The sequence below is a fragment of the Bison bison genome, unplaced genomic scaffold, assembly GCF_000754665.1.
Source record: "Bison bison bison isolate TAMUID 2011002044 unplaced genomic scaffold, Bison_UMD1.0 scf7180017864461, whole genome shotgun sequence".
NCBI lineage: Eukaryota > Metazoa > Chordata > Mammalia > Artiodactyla > Bovidae > Bison > Bison bison.
Window position 1 is genome coordinate 375,519 of NW_011495023.1, and position 27,170 is coordinate 402,688.

Below are 27,170 nucleotides of genomic sequence, written 5' to 3' on the forward strand. Positions count from 1 at the left end.
GGGCAGGTGGGGTGGGGAAGGGGGGGTTGCAGGTGGCTGCTCCTCCCACAGCTGAACTGCCTCCTAGCCCGAGACATGAGGTCTCCCATTTGAGCGCATCTGAGCTTGCCTTAGCTCTCTGCTCAGGACCAGCTCTTCTGTCAAACATTTATGAAATGACTGTGTGCTTGCTTCTTCACATATTTTCCCAATATTTTGAAAAGCCCATAAATCTACAGAACAACTCAAAGAAGGTCATTGAGCACTTCAGGAAAAGGGGAAGAAGGGAAAGTTTGATACGGACTCAGACACTTATGCTGTCTCCAAGTATCTGCACAAATTATTAAATACAACACGAAAAAGCTGCATAGGAGAGAAGCTGGACAGCGCCTTAGCTAAGCGGCCAGAGCGAAAGTTCCCGGGGGGCCACAGACACCACAGGCTTCCAAAGGCAGCACCCCGAAAAGGACCCAGCAGCTCAGTCCTGCCCCAAACGCGTCACTTGAGATGAGTTATTAGGAAACATCAGACACATCCAAACTGAGGGACATTCTATAAAATAAATGGCCCTTATTCTTTAAGAAAAGTTAATGTCCCGGCAGACAAAGAAAGGCTGAGGAAATGTGCCAAATGAAAGAGGAAGAAAGAAATATGATGTCGAAATGCAATTCTGGAGGGAACCCATGCTAGGAAAGAGCACCGCTGTAGTGGCACCACTGAGACATCTGGCAAAATGAAATACAGGCTGTGGTTTACCTAAAAATACTGTTTATCAACATGAAAAGTTAAATTTCCATAATTTGATAACTGCACTGTTGTTAGTAAGAAAATGGCCTCATTTTACTTTTTATTTTTTAGGAAATACAAAGGGAAGATTTAATGGGCCAAGGGACACGATAGTCAATCTACTTACTCTCAAGAGGTTCCAAAAAAATAATAAGCAGGAACACTCCCAGTATGGTTTAACATCTCAGCACATTTGTTCTCTGTAGGGCTTATTTCTGATAAAACTCTACAGCAGAACCAACATGGGTTAATTTACTGTCTACTAACGGATTTTCCATTACAGGAAAGATCCTTTTTTTTGATCAATGGACATCTCATCTGACTGCTGTGATAGTGTTCTACAAAAATTGGATTTAAGCAATTCATTTAGGAAAATGGATTGAACATGTATCGAACATTTAGTATTGAGTGTTTATATTACTTCACTTTCAGAGAAACCCTACAAGGTATTAATTTATTGTCATCCCAACCATGTTCAAATTCTAGCCTATTGTCTGCCAAGCATTCTGCTTCCTTCTGGGAAAACTTACCAAGCTGGCTTTAAGCTCAACATTCAAAAAGCTAAGATCATGGCACCCGGTCCTATCACTTCATGACAATGGAAACAGTGACAGACTTTATTTTGGGGGGCTCCAAAATCACTGCAGATGGTGACTGCAGCCATGAAATTAAAAGACGCTTGTTCCTTGGAGGAAAAGCTATGACCAACCTAGACACCAAATTAAAAAGCAGAGACATTACTTTGCCGACAAAGGTCCATCTAGTCAAAGCTATAGTTTTTCCAGTGGTCATTATGGATGTGAGAGTTGGACTATAAAGAAAGCTGAGCGCCTAAGAATTGATGCTTTTGAACTGTGGTGTTGGAGAAGACTTGAGAGTCCCCTGGACTGCAAGGAGATCAGTCCTGAATATTCACTGGAAGGACTGATGCTGAAGGTGAAACTCCAATACTTTGGCCACCTGATGCAAAGAACCCACTCATTGGAAAAGACCCTGATGCTGGGAAAGGTTGAAGGTAGGAGGAAAAGGGGACAACAGAGGATGAGATGGTTGGATGGCATCACCGACTCAATGGACATGAGTCTGAGCAAGCTCCGGGAGTTGGTGATAGACAGGAAGCCTGGCGTGCTGCAGTCCATGGGGTCACAAAGAGTCGGACACGACTGAGTGACTGAACTGAACTGACCATACAGAAACAGTCCCTGACAGCATGGTTTCCTTCAGTTTCTAGAGGAGGTAACAGATAGTAAATGAACAGTTACACAGATTATTAATTATGACTGACCTACAAAGGACAATTTATTTGAGATCTAAAAATGGGCAGAAATTAGCTGCAGGAAAGAAAGAGCACCATAGGGACTTGCAGTGGCTAAGACTCTGTGTGCCCAGTGCTGAGGAGGCAGGTTCGATTCCTGGTCGGAGAACTAGATCCCACATGCTGAAGCTAAGAGTTCACCTGTGTGCTGGGTCACTTCAGTCGTGTCTGACTCTTTGCAACCCCATGGACTATAGCATGCCAGGCTCCTCTTTCCATGGGATTTTCCAGGCAAGAATACTGGAATAGATTGTGATACCCTCCCCCAGGGGATCTTCCCAACCCAGGAATCGAACCCACATCTCTTATGTCTCCTGCATTGGCAGGTGGGTTCTTTACTACTAGCGCCACTTGGGAAGAGTTCACATGCGGCCACTGAAAGATCCCACTTAGGAGACCCTGGTTTGATTCCTGGGTCAGGAAGATCTGCTGGAGAAGGGAAAGGCTACCCACTCTCATATTCTTGGGCTTCCCTTGTGGCTCAGCTGGTAAAGAATCTGCCTGCAGTGCAGAAGACCTGGGTTGGATCCCTGGGTTGGGAAGATCTCCTGGAGAAGGGAACAGCTACCCACTCCAGTATTCTGGCCTGGAGTACGTATGGGAAAAGATTCCACAGGATACAACTAAAGACCTGGTATAGCCAAATGAATAATAAATAATAAACATGAAAAAAAAAGAGATCTAGTTAAAGAAAGAAAGTGAAAGTGAAGTCGCTCAGTTGCGTCCGACTCTTTGCGACCCCGTGGACTGTAGCCCAGCAGGCTCCTCTGTCCATGGGATTCTCCAGGCAAGAATACTGGAGTGGGTTGCCGTTTCCTTCTCCAGGGAAAGAAAAGAGCCTCATAAACAAGGAAGAGCATCTGTGAAGTCCCTAAGAAAGGAGGGTGCTTGGGGCTTTGAGAAATTGGGGAAAAAAACAACAGATGGGTTTTGTGACAGGAACAGGAAGACAGGTGGGGAAAGAGGTGAAATGTGCGAGGCTCATTTCATGCAGGTTCTGGTGGCCTTGCTGGGGACCGGGGACTTATCTGAGAGCAGCAGAAAACGTCGGGAGGACTGGAGCACCAGCCTGTGGGGCCACGTGAAGATGGTGGCAGTCTGGATTTGATGGCAATAGAGACAGACAGGCACGGACAGATTTGACCAATACTCAGAAGGTAGAATCAACAAGATTGAGGAGTGATTGGATTTGAAGGTGAATGAGCTTTTCTTAGTAAAAAGCTATGGTTTTTCCAGTAGTCATGTACGGATGTGAGAGCTGGACTATAAAGAAAGCTGAATGCCGAAGAATTGATGCTTTCAAATTGTGGTGCTGGAAAAGACTCTTGAGTGTCCTTTGGACTGCAAGGAGACCAATCACTCCTTTGGGAAGTTAACCCTGAATATTCATTGGAAGGACTGATGCTGAAGCTGAAGCTCCAATACTTTGGCCACCTGATGTGAAGAGCAGACTCACTGGAAAAGACCCTGATGCTGGGAAAGATTGAAAGCAGGAGGAGAAGGGGAGGACAGAGGACAAGATGATTATATAGCATCACCGATTCAATGGACATAAATTTGAGCAAACTGTGGGAGACAGTGAAGGACAGGGAAGCATGGCATGCTGTAGTCCATGGGGTTGCAAAGAGTCAGACACGATTGACAACAATGAGCTTTTCTTGCATGTTTCCTGCAGGAGTAATTGGGCAGATGATGATGTTATTTGTGGGAACAGAACAATCACGGGGGAGCAAGTTGGGAGAGGAAGAGGATGGGCTCAGTTTTACAGATGTTGAGTTTGAGGTCTGAGGTGCATTCAGATGAAGCCACTGAGCAGACAGTTGGATACATGGGTTTGAAGGTCAACAGAGAAGCCTGGATTGGATTTATGCAGTTACAGATGGTCAACGTGTAGACAGTGCTGGGGGGTAGATCAGATCACTTAGGGAGATAGTATAAGAGTAGGGTTAGGATTGACTCGGCCTTGGGTAATTTAAGTTGGGGTAGAAGAAGAATAAACCTGCTCTAATAAAGAGCGCGTTGAAAAAGGGTGGCTAGAGAAGTTAAGGTCGGGTGTGGGACTTGGAGTAATACCCCAGAAAAGGGGTTGGCTCCAGGAGGAGTGGTCAGTTGTGTTGGGGTTGCTGAAAGGTCAGCTAGAAGGAAGGGTTTATGGGACTTCCTTGGTGGTCCAGTAGTTAAGACTCTACACTGCCAATGCAGGGGACTGGGGTTTGATCCCTGGTAGGGGAACTGAGATCCCCATGCTGTGGGGGTATAGCTGGGAAGTTTAAATTAAAAAAAAAAAGAGGAGTCTATAGTAGTTTGATTTAGCAAGAGCATTTTCCATGATGTACTAGAGGCAGGAGCCTGACTGAAATGGTTATGAAGAGTGAACAGTCATTGCTGTTTCCACACTAAGTCGTGTCTGACTCTTTTGCGACCCCATGGACTGTAGCCTGCCAGCCTCCTCTATCCAGAGGATTTCCCTGGCAAGAATACTGGAGTGGGTTGCCATTTCCTTCTCCACAGGATCTTCCCAGCCCAGTGACTGAACCCAGGTCTCCTGCATTGGCAGGCAGATTCTTTACCACTGAGCCACCTGGGAAGCCCTGGGGAGTGAACAGGAAGTAGAATAACAGAGACAGCAAATACAGTCCACTCTTTAGAATAGTCTACTTGTCCGATGGAGCAGGAGGGGGATTTGGAGTCATAGGAGGGTTTTAAATTTGTTTCTTTGAAGAAGGGATCGGTGTTGATGAGAAGGACACAGTAGAGCAGGAGAGAAAGTGGAAGAGAATGGCATAATAATGCATCCAGGTCTGGTCTTTGTCCTGGGATTCTGGCATACAACTGCGTATCTTCCAGTTGAGCACAAGCTCTGAGCTTGGAACAGGTGTCAGAATCTCCCCCCCGCGTGGTACCTGTGGAAGGCGGGGCTGGTGGCACTGCGTTGACTGTGCCCAGGTTGGTCCACCGAGAGGCAAGCCCTGCCCTGGCCATGGCCCGCTGATAGTTATCATAGAGCGTCTTCCCATACTAGAGAAAGAACACAAAAGAAGCAACAGAGCAATCCATTTATCCCAAACTCTGCACTCCACTGCAATCTACAAATTCAGGGAAAAAAGGACCTCGTGACTACTCGTTTTACTCCTTTCCTGATATACTTGTAGTAGAAGTATTTCCATTAAAAAGAAAAATCTACAAACCATGTTTTCATATGTGAAATAATATTCCAGATTAGCAAAATCAGGTAATATTTGTACCTCCCCACGCGAAGGGAGCTTTAGCTCTGCAATGTGATGAGACATGTCTCTATGTAATTTTGCCATTGCTTGTATCTCATGTTTCTTTATTACGCATAACACTTGCAAAGCTCTCCAGAAATCAATATCTGCAATGGCTCATGTGAAGATAAATCCCTGCTTCTCGGGTCATGGGAAAGGTCCATGTGTCAACCACTCCCACTTAACTCAATAAAAAACCAATGGGCAAACAAACGAGGTGATAGTGGTGGCATTGATCCATTAATGACACTGACTTAGTGAGAATGGATCAGGTGCTGGGACTTTCCTCGTGGTCCAGCGGTTAAGACTCTGAGCTCCCAGTTCAGGGGGCCTGGGTTTGATCCCCGGTCAGGGAACTAGATCCCACAGGCCACAACTAAGATCTTGTGCAGCCAAAAAAAAAAAAAGAATGAATCAGCTGTTTCCGAGTAACACAAAGATTGGACCCACGTCAATTTGCCAGGCTAGCTGGCAAATTCAAGGTTGGGTGAGCCCACCCATTCTCTCACCTTGGCGATCCTGATTCCCGTGACCCACTGGCTTAGCGCTCTGGCATCATCACAGCACAGATACTTGATATACTGGGACTCCTTCTGAATCTGGGGATGCTGGAAAAGAGTCATTCCAAAGACCATTTGTAAACTCTTCACAAATTAGCACCTTTCAAAAAATGTTTAGAAAATTCTCACAGCGTCTGAAATTTCCTGAGATGGTGACCAAAATCACTGGTAGCAATTTTAGAATTAGGAACAGGGGTACTTTTTATAGAGGCTAAATTTGGAAAGAATTGACATGATTTATCACAAGCACTTTTTACTATATTATCAACAGTCATGTCCATTCCTGCTTTTTGAACATCTGGAAACCTTCACATCTTTCATGCTTCTAGCCCTACAAGAAATCCAAATCACTTCTCCATTTATCAGATAAGGGAACTTACGTGCTGTAATTCTCATGTCAAGGAATCAATGCTTTTGTGACTCTCATGCAGGCCTAGGGTTATTTCTGCTACGAGGAATTCAGGGTTTTGCCCTGTCTTCTGTCATCTCTTCCCCACATGGATGGCCCAGAGAAGGAGTATTTCTGTCTAACTTTAAGTGGCAGTGAGCTGGGTGCTGCACTAGGGGGTCACCCAGGCCTTCCAGGAGCTCCCGGTCAGAGAGAGCAGTGATGGGCAGGTGCAAAGGGGATGGAGTGTTCAGGGTCCAAGGTCATATAGAACGTTCTTGTCTTTCAGCACCAGAAACACAGCTCCCTGACTTCCAACCAAACCTTCCAACTGAACCAGAACAGAACTTTCTGGTCTGGCCCTTGTGTAAGAGGGGCAAAACATGGGTGTCCCCAGCAATCTGGTGTTTATAATTGTTCTTAGAAAACAGCTATTTTTTTTTTTCCTCCTGGAGGAATTAAAAAAGTTGGTTTTTGTGACCTTGGGCTTGGCGTATTAAAATTTGTTTGTGTGTGTGTGTGTGTGCATGTCATGTGACGGGAAAGCTGGGTTCCCAGGAGCAGACTGTGAATCATTTGTGCTTGGAGTGAAAGGCAGGAAGCAACTGTCTGGGTAGAGGGATCCACTTAAACAGCACTATCAACAATCTCTTAAGTGTGTTCATCCAGAGTAAACTGTGGTTCTTCCTTTAAACACAGAGGCTACTGAACACGAAACACAGGCAAGAACACTTGACCTTGAGTTCTAACCACCGCTCCTCCTGTGATGAAGAGGTTGATGTACAGACTTTGGTTCATTCTCCCCAACATGAGTGGGGTGCATCTCACCAACTTCCTCATATCATAAGCATACCAGGATTGGATACAGGAGAATTAAACATCAGGTGATCTTGAAGATGACCTCAAATATCACTTGTGAGCCTCAGATTTTATGATTCTAAGACGAGCTGCCCGGTGGGCTCAAGGCTCCCTTCTGGCTCCCCCATCAAGGCAGGAACCCCACAGGCTCCCGGGACGTCACTCAGCAAGTCCCTGGGCTTAGTCCTCTGTCATGTCTTGGGACCTTGCCAAGGCGTTTACTCCCTTGAGCTTTTAGCCCGAAAATATTTGCAAAGAAGTTTAAGGAAAAATGCCAGTTCCATGCCACTGGCCAGCCTCTTCTGCCATTGGTTTGGTTGCTCCTGACCACAGAAAGGGAGAAGCTCCCGCAGACATGCCATGCAGCACACAAAGGTCAAGGCAGCTGCAGACCCTTGTCCAAAGGGATCTTACGGATCCTCGAAACAGTGGGAGACTAGAGAGGTTAAGCTATGTATCCAAAGTCACACTGAGAGGCAGAACCCTAATGAGAACCAAGGGCTCGTGCGTCCAGTAGATACCTCTGGGTGGTTAGGCAGAGATGAGGAAGAGTGGCTCACATCGTACTTAGGAAGTGGTGGCTGGGGTGTTGGTGAGGGAGATGTATGTAAACAAATGCATGATCACTCAATGACATGGTAAAGTCTGCAGCAAAAGTTGGAAAACAGAGAAAGGTTCTTTGAAAAGGTGACAGATGTGGAAGGAAGAGGCCGATAAAAACCTGGAAGCTTGGTGGACGTGCAAACTCCTGGGCCAGATCCTAGACACACAGAATCAGAAGCTCTGGGGGCCCAACCACCTGTCTTAACACCTCTCCAGGTGAGCCCCATGCAGTCTCAAGTTTGAGAAATGCTGGTCAACAGACATGTTTAACTGGTACTAGAGTGCAATAAGAATGACTCCAATTCTTGCTCACTGGTTATGTCTGTCAACATTGCACTAATAGTCTTACGGGCAGAGATGGTTTAATCTGCACGGGAAGTGTTATTTCCACTTCTTAGCAGAGGGCAGTGAAGCTTAGAGAGTCTTGACACTGTGCCAGGAAACAGAGCCAGGACTCAAACTCCCATGTTCCTGGCAGCACCCTCCATGGATGGTCGTAATCCACAGGTTCATCCTGAGTAAGAAGCTCCTGGGTTGAACTTCTCAGCCTGTGGGTGTCTGTGGACTCACACGATCTCTTAACATGCTACTCTAATCCTGAACCCTTTCTGCAATGTATGTGCATATGCTTTGAATTCTGTCAATCTGCTCACCTCATGAAATATGTGCATATCCAGAGTTTCTTCTGCCCTCCAGAGTGGACAGAAAGGGAAATAAATGACCAAAATGTTTGTAAAAAAAAGTAAGTTCTCCAAAGGATGACTGACCCTTTTACTCAGCAAATGCATAAAAATTCCCAGCATTTTGGGAAGGAAGTGAGAAGTGTGCCTAAGCGCAAATCGAGCAGGGCGACTGCCCATAAGGAACCTGGCTTTAGAACAGAATCTGTCATCATCATTTGAGAAAAGGGAAATGCATGTTCCTGGTGGGTTGTTTGTTTATTCTGATTCTTGTTTGTTCTCGAATCATCAGACCTGCATTTTTCTCCACCTCAGAGCCCTTGGCCCCGTCTGTGGGAGGCCCTCCGCTGGGTCTCAGCATCGCCATACTCAGTGCAGCCCAGGGTGCCCACGTCCCAGGCCAGATAATTCAACACATGATCCTGGGACCTAGTCCCAAGTTTGTGAGTCAGCACTAGAAACCACATTCCCACCTGGCTCACTGGGTCTAAATCCTCAGCCTGGAGCCCTCTAGGTCCGAGATCTCTGCTTTCTCTTGCCGAAAATCTCTGTTCCAGCCTCTGGCCATGGGTTTATGGGCCCTTCTGACAACTTTCATTATATTTGTCTGCTCTGAAGCGTATTTCATCACCAGCAGAGAAGCCCTGACTGTTGATGCTTAGAGCCAGAAGGCATTCTTATGCTGTGCAGGCATCGGGATGCCCATGTGCAAAGGAGGGCCTCTGCGTTCCTAAGTTCTGAGTCTCAGGGTTGCAAACGAGGGCCCCGAGGGCTGACAGCAACACAGTGAAAACACAGTTCAAGAGCAGCTGGGGCTGGGGTTAGGGGAGGCTGAGAAGAGATTTTGTGTGCCAGCTAACAGTGTCTGAGAGAATAGCCTCCTCACACTTCCCTCCCCACCTTGGCTTCTCATCCTGGTTCAGCTAGTTCCTGGCTGAGAGTCTCTGTGCCCAGATTCCACATCTACAAACTACGGAGAGAGGCTTGCCTGGTGGCTCAGTGGTAAAGAATCCACCTGCCATTGCAGGAGACACAGGTTCGATCCCTGGTCCAGAAAGATCCCACATGCCATGGAGCAGCTAAGCCTGTGCACCAGAACTACTGAGCCTGTGTGCTCTAGAACCTGGGAGCTGCAACACGAGAAGTCACCACACGAGAAGCCCGTGCGCCATAACCAGAGAGTAGCCTTCGCTCTCCGCAACTAGAGAAAGCCCGTGCGCAGCAATGAAGACCCAGCACAGCCAAAAATATATACAGAAATCAAACTAGGGAGAACTGGGCTCTTACCACAGAAGGCTGATAAAGGATTAAATGAATTCATCTATTAATTAACATATGAAAAGTGCTTAAATCACTGCATTGCAGATGCGATGTATAATGTGTTTGCCGCTATTCTCATGGCCCTTTCTATGCCAGGATTTTATTACTGTAAGTGGAGTATAACCTTTAAAAATGGTGAATCACTATATTGTACACCTGTAATTTATATAAATTAACATTGCACAGCAATGTTTATAATTTAATAAAAAATAATAAAGTATATTTGCAGGAAAAAAACAAATTCTGCACACAGCCTTGCACCCGAGCCGAATGGAATGAGATAACCTGAGTTTTTCTGGTGTGAACTTGTGAAGGGGAATTTGTGGTGTTGGAGGCAATGACATGGCCAGAGGAGCTCCATATATTCCTTGAGTCCATTTCTAGGAGTCAGTTGTTACATTTGGCAGAGAAAAGTTACTTCTGCCCAACCTTCCAAAATATGGTGCTAATGTCAACCTTACCAGACATCTGATAATACATACTGTCTTTTGATAATGTGCACTTTAAAAAGTTTCAAGACCCACTAATACTATTTTTAGAAAAAGATTTTTTTTCTATTTTCTATATTTTTCTAGGAAGTCTTGTCAACTTTCTCATTTCTCAAAATATCTTACAATGGAATAAGGACCTGATAAAGAACTGAACAATCAATCATTTTGTCAATAAAATTAAAAATAAAATCTGTCCAAAATGTAGAGCTTTTATTCTCATAAGATGAGAAGAAATCCAGACAGGCTAACTTGAAAGTTTTAGACTCAATAACAGACTTTGGGGAAAATGATCTGAATAGGGTAGAAATGCTTTCTCCTTTCCTACTTTGGTTTACAACAAAAAGCTTCTTATGTTATACTTGTAGTTAACTATATAACACTGAACATTTCTAAAAAGGAAATAACTGATTCAAACTGCTTACAGATCTAAGGTAAGGACTTAAAACCTACCTTTAGAACAAAGCAGTAGTCAGTGGGTGCTTTGTATTTCATTTTACACTGAATCCCATAGTAAATGTTGACATTTTCAAACTGTATAAAACAGGCCAGATCTCGAGATGTCTGAAAGAGAAGGAAAAAATAACCTCAACCTAGCTGACAGGTAATGTTTTCCCAAGGTTGTTCGCGGCACAATGAAGGGTTACATTTTAGTAGGAAAATACAGAATTTCAGGTGTTACTTAAGCATTTACCATGTAGTCTTCTAAAAGCCAGGCCTACATTTTAAGAAGTGAAAGAGCACATCTAAGGCAGAACAGCGTGCCACACGTGGAGCAAAAGATTACACTGCTGTCCTAGCTCCTCACATGGACCCCTAGAGACGACTGGCTGACCTGGAGACATCTTTATTGTATTGATGTGGTCCAGACACAGTGACTGAGCACCTTGTCAGACGTTTTATTTTGGCTTTTGCCATTCTAAGTCACTGATGGATTTCTGACTGAGCATTTAGGACAAAAGTCCCTCGTGGATGAACAATGAGTGGTATTTGATGCTCAGAAAATCAGCACACACTTCATGCATCTCTTCTTGAGGAGAAAAGATTCCTTGCATGCCATCTCTTTAGGGCTGGCAGTGTTGCTATGGAAACAGAATCCTCTCCTTACGTATAACACACATCGTGAGACCTCTAATCTACATATTGGTGACACATCAACTACAAATCTGTCCTATTACTTCCCCCCTCACCTTCTCTTTTTAATCAATAAAAAATAAAGGGCAGAATTACTACATCTCAATGCACAATTATTCTTTTATATATGGCAGTACATTTTTTTCTTGTGAGAGCTTTTCTTCTGGATTTTCAAAGTTTTAGTATTTTTAATTAGAAAAATAAAGCATTCTTCATAATTTAAAAATAAATATATACTTCTATTTAAAGATAAATATAAATATATATTTAAAAGAAAAATGAAAATCTTCCTTCACTCTTCTCTTCTCATTTCATTTCTGTTCTCCAGAGAAGAGATTCTTCCAAATGTTTTTGGGAATATATTTATATGCCTATGTATGTGTAGACATATTCACATATAAAATTTTAAAAATATATATGAGATCTTACTCTTAATATTTTTTCATGAATTTATTCTTTTTCTTAACATTATATCTTGGAGTCTATGTCAGGATGTATGAAAGGCAATATCGCATTGTATAGCTGCATAACATTACACTGTAGAGATGTAATTATTTATTCAATCATCCTACTATAGAGGACCAGAGGTTATTTTAATATCTTGCTATTACAAAAAATACTTAAAAATACTCTGTGGGATAGACTGCTAAACATGGAGCCGGCCTTTGAAGGGGCATTCCCTTTTACATTTGCCTAGATCTTGCTAAACTGTCCCCCAATTTGGCTATACCCAGATGTATAATTCCAGGTAAAAGAAGTCTTACTCTTATGCCTACAGAACAATAGAGTAAAAAGGGAGGGAAAAAAGTCCTCTGAAATCAATATGTTAAAAAATGAATTAATCTTTAGAGAAATGCTTTGGTCATAATTTCTGAGACCTGATTTTTAAAGTAGATAGATTTCTTTACCTTTAAAAGAAAGCAACTGAAAGATTCAGAAGGATTTCTGAAACTCTATCCTAAAAGTATATTTATTTGAATAAACAGTGTCATCATATGAATCTCGCAGCAAAAGGCAGAGTACTGAAATTTCCACCTGAGGATTTCTTTAGTTTTTCCCTGGTAGCTCAGCTGTTAAACAATCCACCTTCAATGCAGGAGACCCCAGTTCAATTCCTGCATTGGGAAGATCTACTGGAGATGGGATAGGCTACCCACTCCAGTATTCTTGGGCTTCCCTTGCGGCTCAGCTGGAAAAGAATCCGCCTGCAATGCAGGAGACCTGGGTTTGATCCCTGGGTTGGGAAGATCCCCTGGAGAAGGGAAAGGCTACCCATTCCAGTATTGGGAAAGGGTACCCACTCCAGTATTCTGGCCTGGAGAATTCCATGGATTGTATAGTCCATGGGGTTGCAAAGAACTGGACACGACTGAGTGACTTTCACTTTCATGAAATGCCTTTTTTATAAGCATATTTTTTTTTTCTTTCTGACCTTAGTCTTTCCTTTGGGGACATAATAAATTCCAGAAGCTCGTAAAAGAAAATAGCGCCTTTTCCAGGATTTCTTCCCATCTTCTTTCAAATACAGAGCTCCCTCGAGTTCTGGCACAATGACGGATGTTCCACAGAAACTCTCCTGAAATTGAGATTCCAATGATATAAAACCCATCAGAGATAAACATACATTTTGTTCACATTGAAATAAACTGTGGCAAGCTAGCCTGCAAGCTAAAAATCATTTTGTCTACAGCTCTAATTGAATGCATATATTGACACTGCATACTATTTGCCAAAAGACAGGAAGAACATGGTGATTGAATTTCAGCTCCAGAGTTCGACTTCTAGGCTCCTTGACCACTTAGCTCTGTGATTCCGAGCAAGTGACTCAACCTCAGTGCCTTTACTTGCAAAATAAGAGTGCTGACAGCCCCAACTTCATAAGGAAGGTAGTGAGTACAATCTTGGTACATATTGTGGAAGTATTACATAAAATCTATTTCTGATACTGTAGGTAGATAAATATATAACTTATTCCTTTACCTGTAAGTGGAAAAGTTATGATTTCACTGCTAGTAAATAGAAAAATTTTTATCATTAATTCTGTACATAAAATATGTATAAATTAGTATTTTATTTTTGGCATACTTTTAAATTGAGATACAGCTGACATAGAAAATTGCATTAGATTTAGGTATATGACATAATGATTTGATGTATGTATATACTGCAAAATGATCACCATCGTAAGTGCAGTTAACATCTATCACCCCACATAGTTATACATTTTTTTCCTCATGATGAGCCATCAGTGAACTGGCTCTGGGTGGGAATGTGGGCCCAGGTGTCACCAGGTCTTCTGACTTTTCAAGAGAAGCCACAAATCTCCTAATTCAAAAGGTCATCATGTTGTTGGGGCAACAAAAATCTGGGGCTTCCATGCCCGTTTGTGACCTGTGGCCTGGCAGGTATTTGCATTATAGGCGGGGACCAGGGCCTCAATTTTTAGCAAAGTTGCAATGCGAAAAGTCATTCTGAAGTTTCAAAAGAATCAAATGAACTTCAGCAATACAGCCTTGAGTGATACTCAGACATGTGCCCCATACTTTACACATGGTGCTTCCACTCTCTTGCTAAATCTTTGTAATAATGCAATACGATACAGGAAACCAACGTTCTTGAACTCGCCCAATAACACATGAATCTCAACAGGCAGAACCAAACTTGGATCAGATCTCCAACTGCCATCTCAACTTTCCACCACACCTGCCTGCTGGAGGGGCACCGGAGAATTCACAGCAAAGAAGCCACGCCTGACTTCTGTTAAGAGCATGTAAGCAATGACATCTATGGAGTGTTAGAGACGAGTTTCATGTGGATTATTGTCTTTTAGTCAAGACTTACCAATCCAACTTCATGAAGAGTAAACTATATTGTCTAAAACAATACTTTTGAACAACCAACTCCAAGAACCAGTTTAATGATCTAAATAGCTATAATTTAGTAATAATTTGATCTTAAAACCCCAAGTTAAAATGTCAGTGTGTCTCTCAATCGTCCATTATTCTAAGAAGCAAATAGTTTAAAAAGATACAGCTAATATTCCTCTCTTTTCTACTGCTCTGCAAAATTAATCTTACCTCAAGCAAGGATTCCTTGTTCTTCGCATTCATTTTCTCATTTGTTTCCTTGTTTTCTTTTTTTCCTTTGTTATCCAGGTAAAAATTCTAAATAAAATAGTAAAAGATAGGATCAGTAAGGGTTCATCACCATGGTAGCCACTGCACAGAACCCACGGTCTTGCTGGAGAGGGACACATACGTGGAGGAGGTAAACTGAGGACCACAGTGTATGGTCTCTGTCGACTAGTGCTTACTGAGGGGCTTACCAAGTGCTGAGCACTGCCCCACTGGCCAGAAGTAACACCTACCCTTCCCTGCATGGTGTATAATCAATGAGGAAACAAGCACAAGAGAGACAACACTAGCAAAGGATACAACTGTCATTTAATTTAACCATGGTCTAGAATTCCATGTCAAATGCTGGAAGCCTGGAGACCCCAGGGCCCTTGGAAAAGCCCAGAACTGGAGGATAGTGGAGCATCCCAGATCCCAGGTCCTTGGTCACCATGTAGGGTCCCTGAGGACTAGAGACTCTGGCTTCTCCAGAGAAGTGTGAAATCTGGACTTTTATCAGTGTGGGCAACCAATTTTAATTTTTAAAAACTGCATGAGTCAGTCAAAACACAGAGTTTGCTACTTGGCAACTTGCAGAGACAGAGAGAAGCAGAAAGGACATCTCTGGAAAGAGAACCAGCTTAGCAAATGCAAGGAAGACCACCATTTAGAAGCACTCACGATTTGGGGGGAGCACCTACTATATGGCATATCTTCAGTCAGGTGCTTTGCAAACACCACCTCCAATCCTAATGACAAAGCTGCGAGGTAAGTGACAGTCCCCTCCACTTTACAGGTTCGGACACTGAAGCTCAGCCAGGTTAAACAGCTAGAGCACTGCAGTGCGAATGAACACCAGAGCTAAATGTATCTTATATGTGGGCTCTTACCACCACAGTTACCCCTGAAACTGAAGGTCAGTGCAGTTCAAGGGCAGAGAGACCAAACCTACTCTAATTCCAGCAGCTCCTGACTCAGGGAGGAGGCAGGGTCCTCGCCTTTCCCATGATTATCCCTTTGGAACATCTGCTTGTGGACTATGTCAGGCGGAACCATTACCATAGTTAAAGCATTTAACGACTTCTAGGTGGAAACAACGGAGAAGGCAATGGCACCCCACTCCAGTACTCCTGTCTGGAAAAGCCCATGGATGGGTGAGCCTAATGGGCTGCAGTCCATGGGGTCGTGAAGAGTTGGATACAACTGAGCGACTTCCCTTTCACTTTTCACTTTCATGCACTGGAGAAGGAAATGGCAACCCACTCCAGTGTTCTTGCCTGGAGAATCCCAGGGACGGGGGAGCCTGGTGGGCTGCAGTCCATGGGGTCGCACAGAGTCGGACACGACTGAAGCGACTTAGCAGCAGCAGCAACAGCAGGTGGAAACAGTTTATAAAATAATGCCTGAAAAAAAATGTATTAAAACTACAGTATATAACCCTGGAGGGTAGTAACTAAGTTAAGGAGCCTCCTGAGTCTAGATACAAATGTTTATTTACATGATGAGAGTGCTTCCCCAAGTGTGACCCCCAGACCACCCCAGTGCTCTGTTAAATTCATGTTCCCGGGGCCCCCAACCTACTGAAGTGGACTCTCAGGGGACCTGAGAATCTGCATTCCAGCACACTTCCTGGATGATTTCTACTTACATTGAAGTTTGAAAATAAAGAGGAAGCAAACTGCAAAGCAAACTTTGCAGAATTAGGAGATCTCCTAGAAATACAATGTACCACGATGACAAATTGTTACCAGAGGAAATAAGCCAGGTACAACTCCTTCCATAAATCTTACTGAATTATCTTTCTGTGTCGTTCAGTCACTCAGTCATTTTCGACTGTTTGTGATCCCATGAATTGCAGCATACCAGGCTTCCCTGTCCTTCACTATCTCCCCAAGTTTGCTCAAACTCATGTCCATCGAGTCGGTGATGCCATCCAACCATCTCACTCCTCTGTCGCCCCCTTCTCCTCCTGCCCTCAATCTTTCCCAGCATCAGGATCTTTTCCAATCAGTAGGCTCTTCTCATCAGGTGGCCAAAGTATTGGAGCTTCAGCTTCAGCATCAGTCCTTCCAGGCAATGTTCAAGGTTGATATCCTTGAATTATCTTTTAATGCATTTTTAAAGACAAACTTTTATGTATTACTTCAAAGGATAGCATATTGTGAATTAGTGTGGTTATTCTATCAGTTCAGTTCAGTTCAGTTCAGTCGCTCAGTCATGTCCGATTCTTTTGAGACCCCATGAATTGCAACACACCAGGCCTCCCTGTCCGTCACCAACTCCCGGAGTTCACTCAGACCCACGTCCATCGAGTCAGTGATGCCATCCAGCCATCTCATCCTCTGTCGTCCCCTTCTCCTCCTGCCCTCAATCCCTCCCAGCATCAGAGTCTTTTCCAATGAGTCAACTCTTCGCATGAGGTGGCCAAAGTACTGGTTATTCTATAGGGTTTGGAAATTATTCTAATTTTATGTATTTGGCTTGCAAACTGTGATTAATGTAATATGGAGCATATACCACCTGCCCCAACTCTATACTAAGACTTTACAGGTACACTTTTCATTTCATCCTCACAGCAACCCCACAATGTAGGTGTGACTGCTATTTCACAGATAAGGAAACAGATAAGTGACTGCCCAAGAACAATTAGTGCCAGAGCTTTGAATTTGTCATGATCTTTCTCAGTATTAAACTGCTCTCAACACCACAGGAAAGAATCCAGTGTGGCAGAGTGGATGGACTTACCACCACTGAACTGCACACCAAAAAGTGACTAAAATGGTAAACCCCGTGTTATGTGTATGTCACCAAAATTTAAAAAAACGTGATAACTTAGCCCTGACAATGAATACAGAGTGTGGTGCTAGCAAGGACACTTGCTTTAGGGCCCTGGAAAAATGTGATCATGTATGCATTGAAAGAAGGGAGGGGAACAAGAGGAAGACTGCAGAGCGTGTGTGGGTCGTCATCATTTGAGAAAAGGAGAGCATGTTTCGCCCTCTGCAGGACAGACAGGGAAAGAGCCTTTCTAAACTATAGTAAGTGTTAGTAGCTCAGTCGTGCCCGACTCTTTGCGACCTCATGGGCTGCAGCCCACCAGGCTCCTCTGTCCATGAGATTTTCCAGGCAAGGATACTGGAGTGGATTGCCATTTCCTTCTCCATTATGAACTACGAAGGGTCTCCTTTTATGAGGGTATTGTGAAGCCATTATCTTTTCTGAGACCCCTCTCACTTTTTCAGCTTCTGAATACCTTTTCCCCTTCCAGGTGGTAGTACTATACTATGCTTTTGCTTTAATGAAATTCCAAGCTGGAGATCATGCAGGGCAATCCTTACAAGGACTGACTGCTCTTGGGTGAGAATTTGGGGGGCTCTGTAGCAAGTGGCAGAACTTAATAGTTAATCCATTATCTGTTAGGGACAATCTGAGCTGAAAAATAAAGGAACTTTAAAATGGGAAATGAGACTTTCAGCTGCAGTCTGCCCCTCTTTCTCACAGCTTCTGAAAATGCAAGCTTTGAGAGCAGCAGGATAGGAAAGAAATGGCAAATCCATTGTTTAAAATCACCTTGTTGGGATAATGAATAAATCAAGCAAACACTTACCAATCCATGAGTAAATATTTGTACTTTTCACATGTAAAATATCCCTGTTTTAAGAATCATTTTATCACACTGAGAAGATAAATGTAAGTAGATGGCTATATATCTATAGATGGGGGAGCTGTATAAGACTGCACAAATTAAAAATGAGCCAAGTTCTGTAGGTTTGCAGAGAGGAGGAAATTACTGTGGGCTGAGATGATCAAGGAAGACTTCACAGAGGAGGTATAAGTTGTAACTTGAAAGATGTTTATATTCAGATAGAGGAAAAGAAGGAGAGCATTCAGGGCAGGAGGAACAGCGTGGACAAAGGCCCAGAGGTGGTTAAACACTGGGGCTCTTTGAAGCAAACAATGTCCATGGACAGATGAACAGATAAAGAAGATGTGGTATATACATACAATGGAATACCACTAAGCCATAAAAGAATGAAATAATGCCATTTGCAGCAACATGGATGGACCCAGAGATTGTCATATTAAGTAAATCAGACGAGAAAGAAATATCATATACCATTTATATGTGGAATCTAAAATAATGATACAAGTGAACTTATCTACAAAACAGAAATATTAACAGATTCACGGACACAGAAAACCAGTTTACGGTCACCAAGGGGAGAGTGGGGGCAAGGGGAGAGAGAAAGTCGTAGCCTGGGATTAACATACACACACTGCTATATATAAAAGAGGTGAACAACAAGGACCTACTGTATAGCTCAGTAATGCTACGCAGTATCTTGTATTACCTGTAATGGAAAATTATCTGAAAAAAGAATATATATGTGTGTGTGTGTGTATGACCAAATCACTTTCCTGTACACTTGAATCTAACACAACGTTATAAATTAACAAATTTTTAAAAAAATTTAACAAAATTTAAAAAATTACTGGGTTATCTTTGGGGCACTGGTGAACAACCAGCCTGGCTAGAACTGGGGCACAGCTGATGCAGCCCAGCCCATCACCCCAAGCTCTCTTCCATCCTGTGTCAGAATTCAGTGATTCCTGTCACCTGTGCAGTGCCCGCCCCCCGGGATGGCTGGAGCGCACGTCCTGGCCACCTTATGCTCGCTTTGGCCACGTGACTTGCGTGGGCCAGCAGAATGTGGGTGGGAGAACAGGATGTGGGTCCATGGGAGCAGAGGGCCTGAGAGTTGGCAGGGTGTTTTTCCACGGCTTCTCCAGCACGCTTGCCCTTCACCAGGAGGAGAGTGTTTCACAGGTGGCTGCTGGTCTAAGGACAGTAAGAGGCATGTGGAACTCTCTTGATCTGACTCACACTGTGGAGCCAGGGACAGAGGACCTGCTGACCTGCAGGCCCTGGAGAGAGGAGATACCTGCTGCTAGAAGCCACTGGGACTCTCAGGTTGTGTTCACAACCCTGACTGATACACACGCCCATGCTGGCTGGGCAGGGGCTCTGGGCACTGAAGTCGAGAGAAGACTTTGTTTTAAAGGAGAAGCCCCTCCCAGGGACTTCCCTGGTGCTTGAGAAGTTAAAATTCCACCCTTCCAAAGCAGGAGGCCCGGGTATGATCCCTGGTCAGGAATACTGCATATGCCGCAAGTGAAAGCCTGCATGCCACAACTAAAGATCTTGCTGCAACTAAGATCCTTAGTGCTGCAACTAAGGCCCAGGGTAGCCAAATAAGTAAAATCAATCAATAAAAAATAAAATAAAAGCCCCTTCTGGAAGTTGTAAATGTGATGCCTGTATGACTCTCCTTCCAGCTGGGCCTGGTCCCAGATGGTCAGAGATGAACCTTGGCAGGAGAGAAAGGCTGGAAAGGAAGGGAGAGACCATGAGGTCATTTTCCCCCATGGCGGTTGGTGCCCTTCTGCACCCAAGGGGAAGCATGCCATTGTGGTTCCGTCTCTGCTTCTTACTTATGCAACTAAATAAACCACCACCACTACCAAATTTCGGTTAAGAAACAGAACAATGGAACGAAAATTGCCTGAAGTATCAATAGTGATGATCACTGAACTGTGGGAATACTTAAATTTCCTTTCTTCTACTTTTCAGTTTTTTTCCAATAAATTGATATTATTTTGAAGTCAGAAACATAAAAGATGTTTATAAAAAGAAATGAACAGCAATACAGCAAGCAGGTGGCCTTAATTTGTTTTCACAACACGTTCTCTGAAAAAGACATTCTTCGGGGCTCCTGGCAAGAAGGTCGGCTAATGTTAATACCAAGGTGGGTCACCCTCTCCAGACACAGACCCCAGGCCTCACACTTCTGATTTTGGTTTTGGGCCCCACTGGTCTTCGCACAGTGGGGGCTACATGTAGGCACAGCTGGGAAAAGAAAACTCTTTGGGTTACAGCTGAGGTTCATGTGTTCATTTGAACACCTGGCATTTTTTTAGGAGGAGCAGACCACCCTGTGACCACAGTTAACTGGGAAGAGGCACTTTCCCAACGCCAACTGGCCTGAGAAACTGAGAGAGACTCAGCTGCTTCATCAACAAAGTTGCTCTAATTAGGACAGTAAGGTTGTACTGCCCCAACCTACTTCACCCCAGAGAGGCAGGCCCACGTGGCACAAGGGGCCCCTGTCCTGACCCCTAAGCGTTGAGTCTGTATTTCTTTGAAAGGAATACATTTGTGATATTTTGTGAGATAATGAATAATGTGAAATTTTGTGAGGTATCTTGTGAGGACACAGCTGACATTACAGAATGAATATTTTATATGGTTTAACAATATACAAATTATCTTACCTGGGGGTTTTTAAATACAGCATACTTTTCCTCTTTCTCCAAAAATAACAGTTTATTTTCTGTGTCTCTTGTCCAGTCTGATAAGATTTCAACAACATTTTCATGGTCTTCAAAAAACCTTTCTGATGTAACAAGAGAAAGCATTTTTTCAGACCCAAGACAGCAGGGTTTCCAACAAAGAAATAAGTTGGTACTGAGCTAACACAATGCTTCATACTTCTCATTGGTTTTAGAAATTCCTAATTCTTACATTAGAGAAGGCAATGGCACCCCACTCCAGTACGTTTGCCTGGAAAATCCCATGGATGGAGGAGCCTGGTAGGCTGCAGTCCATGGGGTCACACAGAGTCAGACACAACTGAGCGACTTCACTTTCACTTTTCACTTTCATGCATTGGAGAAGGAAATGGCAACCCACTCCAGTGTTCTTGCCTGGAGAATCCCAGGGATGGGGGAGCCTGGTGGGCTGCCGTCTATGGGGTCGCACAGAGTTGGACACCACTGAAGTGACTTAGCAGCAGCAGCAATTCTTACATGATGTCATACTGTAACATCTCTGTTATGTCTATTCTTCAGTCTCAGGTCTTCAACTTATTTCCCGTAAAAAAACATGGCAGATAAGCCTATAATATAGTGGTAGCAGTCAGCCATTGCTCCTTTTTTGTATTTGGGTTTTTTACTATTTTAAATAGCCCTCCACCCTGTCTGGAAGGAGGACAATTAGGCAGTAATTGGGTAAATAACTTTGAATCAAATTGTGAGATAACTGCTGCTGCTGCTGCTGCTAAGTCACTTCAGTCGTGTCTGACTCTGTGCGACCCCATAGACGGCAGCCTATCAGGCTCCCCCATCCCTGGGATTCTCCAGGCAAGAACACTGGAGTGGGTTGCCATTTCCTTCTCCAATGCATGAAAGTGAAAAGTGAAAGTGAAGTCGTGTCCAACTCTTCGCAACCCCATGGACTGCAGTCTACCAGGCTCCGCCGCCCATGGGATTTTCCAGGCAAGAGTACTGGAGTGGGGTGCCATTGCCTTCTCTGGTGAGATAACTAATAAGCACTTATACAAAGGTCCTCAACCCTTCTGGCATCAGGGACCAGTTTCATGGAAGACAATTTTTCCACCCACCGGAGATGGAGGATGGTTTCAGGATGATTCAAGGGTATTACATTTATTGTGCACTTTATTTCTATTATTATTAATACATTAGCTCCACCTCAGATCATCAGCAATTAGATCCTAGAGGTTGGGGGCCCCACAAAACATTGCTCCCTAAACACATATAAAATACATATAAAACACAATGTATTATACGAATATCGAAAGCAACCCTAAACCTTCCTTCCTGTCTTTTCTCTATCTGACTCTGAGAACTGAAGACAACTTGGAGGATTATTTCCTTGTAGATCATTTCCTCCAGTAAGACATATCCCCAAAGCTTCTAAAACAGGCAACCCTGTATCCCAACAATTCTGTATCCCAGCTCTTCCATATCCCAACTCTCCCGGGAGACAACTGTTCTGTGAGTGGATTAAGAATGAGAAGTAACAGAATCTTTCTTTAACTGCTTTTTTAGTTCATCAAATTCTATCAACTGTCCTTTGCTCTTTGGGGCTGAGCCTCTTCCACTAGACAAAGTATCAGATACTACGTGAGTGAGCCGTGAAGGAAGAAAAGTGGACAGGGACATGAGGCCTCGGGGCAGAGTTACCCAAGAGCAGGGGTCACCAGCTCCTGGGCCACAGGCCGGTACTGGTCCATGGCCTGTTAGGAACCTACCTGAGCAGCAGGTGAGCGGTGGGCGAGTGCATGAAGTGGCTTCATCTGCATTTACAGCTGCTCCCCATTGCTCGTATTGCTGCCAGAGACCTAACTGCTCCTGTTCAGTGAACTCAGTAAATGTAACACATTTGAAATATCCCAATACTATCCCGACCAGGTCTATGGGAAAACTGACTTGCATGAAACTGGCCCCTGGCATCAAAAAGGTGGGGGATGACTGCCTTAGAGTTTAAAGAAGCAAACTTTAAAGAGACATTGGCTGATCAGCACCCAGGCCCATCAGCTCAGCTGGCTAAACAGTAAGAAGCATCATCTTGTCACTCACTTTCCTTTTGGATCTGCCAGAGAAGTAGCTGCAATAATGCACACCCTCCCCCGGGTCTGGCCACCTGCTTCCATCTGAGTCTCTTCACCACACATCAAGCAAGAGACAAGCACTGAATCCAAAATAAGGAAAGTGATGGGTGGGGTGGTCTTCACAGCCTTGAACAAAACTCTTCTTCATAATTAGATCAAAACCCATAATATAATAAAGCAAACCACAGGTTTCTGGAATACAGCCTGCCGTTAGGACTGGGACTTACCGATTTGCAGCTCTGGATATATTTCATAAAGACACCAATCCACGTTACAGTCACAGTGGGTTTTCTCAAAAAGGTTGTCGAGAACATCTCGGGCTAACTGCCGCTCATCCACCATCAGTGACTTCGAGCTGTTATCATTCATAAGTATCTTGACAACAAGCTGAGGATAAAGCCACAGGACAGCTAGTAAATTCCAGCAACTGGAGAAGGCCACTGAGAAAGGTTCAGGTTTCCACTTCTATTGCTTCTGCATATTTAGGTAAGAAGGTATCCCACAGACTCATTCATGTGCCAAGAATACAGACAGGTGCTGGAGAAACCAATTCACAAAACCAGAAATAATACACAATAAGCAAAGTCCTTGCCCAGTCCTCAGAGACTCTCCATTCTGATGAGGGAGATCTTGACTCTGTGACCCCATGGACTGTAGCCCACCAGGCTCCTCTGTCCATGGAATTCTTCAGGCAAAAATACTGGGGTGGGTTGCCATGCCCTTCTCCAGGGAATCTTCCTGATCCAAGGACTGAACCTGGGTCTCCTGCATTGCAGGCAGATTCTTTACTGTCTGAGCCACCAGGGAAGCCCACCAAAATCACTGGTCCTCCCTGATTCAGAGTCTATCTCTGCCACCTGGGATTGTCTTTCCCTTTCCAGACCATCCCCATCCAACCTACAGCCTGCAGTGCTTGAAGCTACTCCACACACCACCAGCAGAGCATTCCTGAAGCAACATCGTCACCCAGAACCCCCAGACACTCTTGCTTAAATTTCTGTTCTAGCTTGAAAAGAGAAGTGTGGGACAGAGACAAGTTCTGCCTATTGTTTGTCTAAGGTTGGTCCTGGTTAGTCACATAGGAAGTGCATCTTTATTTAAAAAGTATTGGGACTTTGCTGCTGGGCCAGTGGCTGGGTCTCCACGCTTCCAATGCAGGGGGCACAGGTTTGATCCCTGGATGGGGAACCAGATCCCATGTGCCACAACAGGAGTTCTCATGCCACAGCTAAAGATGCCCGCATGCCTCAGCAAAGACTGAAGATCCTGTGTGCGGCAACCAACATCCGGTGCAGCCAAACAAATACACACATTTTAAAAATAAATAAATAAAAAGTATTTCGAAAGGATGGAAAGAGAAGTCATACAACTGGCAACATTTCTTCCTCCCCTAAAGTTTGGGCCACATTCTGAGCAGCAGGTAAACTGCCTCGCTGGACCCACGCAGTCGGATCCTGAAGACACTGTGCAGTGAATGGTGACGGGCACACAGTGCCTGCGGACTGCTGTGCAGAGTTACTGAGAGCAACCAAGGGTGTGGGTGGTGATAAGAATCTGGGTGAGGAGCAGCAAAGACCACATGAAGAAGCGCACCTAGTATCTCCCCTTCCCCCACTTGCACTCGTGAGACTCAAATGCAAACACTGGGGCAGTAAAGTGCGTTTCCTCCTGCAGAGGCCATTTGAATCAGGCTTTTATTCCAGGCTTGGCCAAAGAATACTTTTTTCCCTTTGAAACCTATAGTCCAGGAACTTCTAGTTGGACACTTTGTTTCTGTTGTCTGTTCATCTTTTGATGTATTTAACACAACAGGCTCAAATAAATACCACAGTGTCACAGACATTCATCTGGGGATTTTCCTGACAGTTTAATGCTTAAGACTCCACCCTTCCACTGCAGGATACAGGGTTCAATCCCTGGTCGGGGAAGTAAGATCCCATATACCATACCACATGGCCAAAAAAACCCACACAAAACATTCATCTGACCTGAGAAATCACGCTTGGAGGGGTGCCTGGAAAAACAGAAATTCCTCAAATATCGGAATGACCGTGGCTTATTTTCCATAGAAGGCATACCCATTGCTCTCTGCTGAGGATTATTGCTATAAAGTAGCTACGGGTCCTAAGAAACCCTACCAATGTTAGGATTTAGAGGACAATGTTCCCGATGGGAAAATCAATAACTTTTGACCACATTTTTTCTCGCTTAGGAATTCTTGAAAAAACAAAACATAGCTTGGTGTTATCTTTTGTTTTTAAAGAGAGAAAAAAACCAAACCGCACACATAGTTTGACAATGATGCAGTGATGGAAAGGGCTTGGTTTTGGTTTTTCTTTTGGCAGAAACTGCAAACTAAATTTAACGCACATGTAGTTACAAATGTCCACAATCATGAAACTTAGGGAAAAAACCAAGAGAAGGCAGGTGACGTTTAGTGAAAAGAAACCATGTTGACTCTTCTTCACAGCTCTCTTCCCATTTCCAAGCTGAAGGGTAGTTCTGTATCAGCACATGACACCCTAAAGCACGGTTACGTGATGTAGCAAGCTGAGTACTTCTCACATCTATCAGTTTAGTTCAGTCGCTCAGTCATGTCCGACTCCTTGCGACCCCATTTCACATCAATACCATATCATATAGGGCAAAATGATTCCAGAATGAAAAGACTTCCCCTTTCTGACCCATTGTAGTAAAGACCATGGGATTTTCCAGGGAAGAATACTGGAGTGGGCTGCCATTCTCTCCTCCAGGGGATCTTTCTCACCCAGGGATCAAACCGACACCTCTGGCTTCTCCTGCATTGGTAGGCAGACTCTTTACCACAAAGAAACAAATACAGTCAATGAGTGAGTCTATACTCTTTCCAGTTCTAAAAACGTTGCACCACAAACTACATATATCATTCCTGATCCAAAAAGATGACAACACCCAGCAGAATATTTGAGGACAGAGTACTTCAGGTCAACTTGATTTCCAGCCTTTATAAAACATGCTGTAGATTATGTGTTAGTATACCTTACTTACTTTATTAACAGATGAGTATGACTCAGTTATTTTTTTTTAATTACCTGTGCCACACAGCCTTTTATTTTTAGAAATAAGTCTCGAGTACCTCAAGTGAGAAAAAAATAAACACCTTGGCTTCTTAATTTTCTTTTCTCTCCCCCCGATCAGAGCGGCTTCTGTTTCACATACACTTTGTTGACTAGAGGCAGGTGCTGCTTTTCGCTGCCGCTACAATTCACCTCAACTGAATTATGGCAACTGTCTCTAGCTTCTGGTCTCCAGCAGGAAACACTGCTCGCTCGTCCCTGTCCTCTTCATCTCCAGTTAAGCACACGAAGGAGCCGGTTTTAGAAACACGACAGGCCATCCACGGGACAAGACTATGGACCAGCGGCCGGAGGTGCAGGCGGGCAGGAGGCCATTGTGTTAGGAGCTGGTAGAACCTTTCTTTGGGTCACTTCTACTTCTCCGCAATGGGTGGCAACATCACGAGGAAGAGGAGGGAGGTATTGGAGGTTTTCAGGGAGAGGACAAGGTGGAAGCAGTTCTCTAGGTTCGTGAGACAGAGACTGGAGTGGCAAGCTCTGGCAGCACTGAGAGCCCGGGCTGAGCAGAAGGGGAGCTGGATTTAACCAGGGATTCACAGAGGCATCAGCTCAGTAACCGACCACAGAATGTAATTACACATAGAGAACAGGAAGGGAAATAGTAAGAAGGTGCATGCATGCTTGAAATGGAAGGAACCAGGCTGATCTGGAAACATTCTCACAGATGAACCTTGACTGTCTGGATCCCGGGGTAATGAAGGAATATTTATTAAATGTCAATCAGCATGTGTTGAACTCCTTCATTCAAAGAACCATGAGAGAGGCTGCAGGAACATAAAATCGAACACCCTCTACGAAAAGAATAATTCACCCAACTGTAATTAAAAAGCTCTTAATGAGTCTCAGTCATAGCATATGCCTCAGGGGTCGAGGTGAGACTTTATCTTTCTCTTAATTTACCAAATTAACTATTATTAACACTTTATTATTAGGCAGATGCTTTTACTGAGGTTAAATATGTGTGTTTCTGATACAATACAGTAAATGCGTCTCTGGAAAAAGCTACAGAAAATGCACAATAAATTACACACTTATTGGGACCACAGGGTTGGGGCAGGTCACTCAAAACCTATGCAACTTTGAACGCACAGCA

The 27,170-nt window shown here is 44.0% G+C and overlaps 1 protein-coding gene across 1 annotated transcript in view; it reads right to left on the bottom strand.

The window, feature by feature from the left end:
* The window catches only part of APBB1IP (amyloid beta (A4) precursor protein-binding, family B, member 1 interacting protein), a 38,634-nt gene that overhangs the window by 3,504 nt on the left and 7,960 nt on the right, over positions 1–27,170 (bottom strand). The window contains exons 5-11 of the mRNA XM_010860051.1: positions 23,189–23,348; positions 20,824–20,945; positions 14,455–14,541; positions 12,810–12,953; positions 10,697–10,807; positions 5,856–5,954; positions 4,984–5,098 (exon numbers count right to left, since the gene is read on the bottom strand). Coding sequence (XP_010858353.1) covers positions 4,984–5,098; positions 5,856–5,954; positions 10,697–10,807; positions 12,810–12,953; positions 14,455–14,541; positions 20,824–20,945; positions 23,189–23,348 — 838 coding nt within the window. The remainder of the gene's footprint in view (positions 1–4,983; positions 5,099–5,855; positions 5,955–10,696; positions 10,808–12,809; positions 12,954–14,454; positions 14,542–20,823; positions 20,946–23,188; positions 23,349–27,170) is intronic.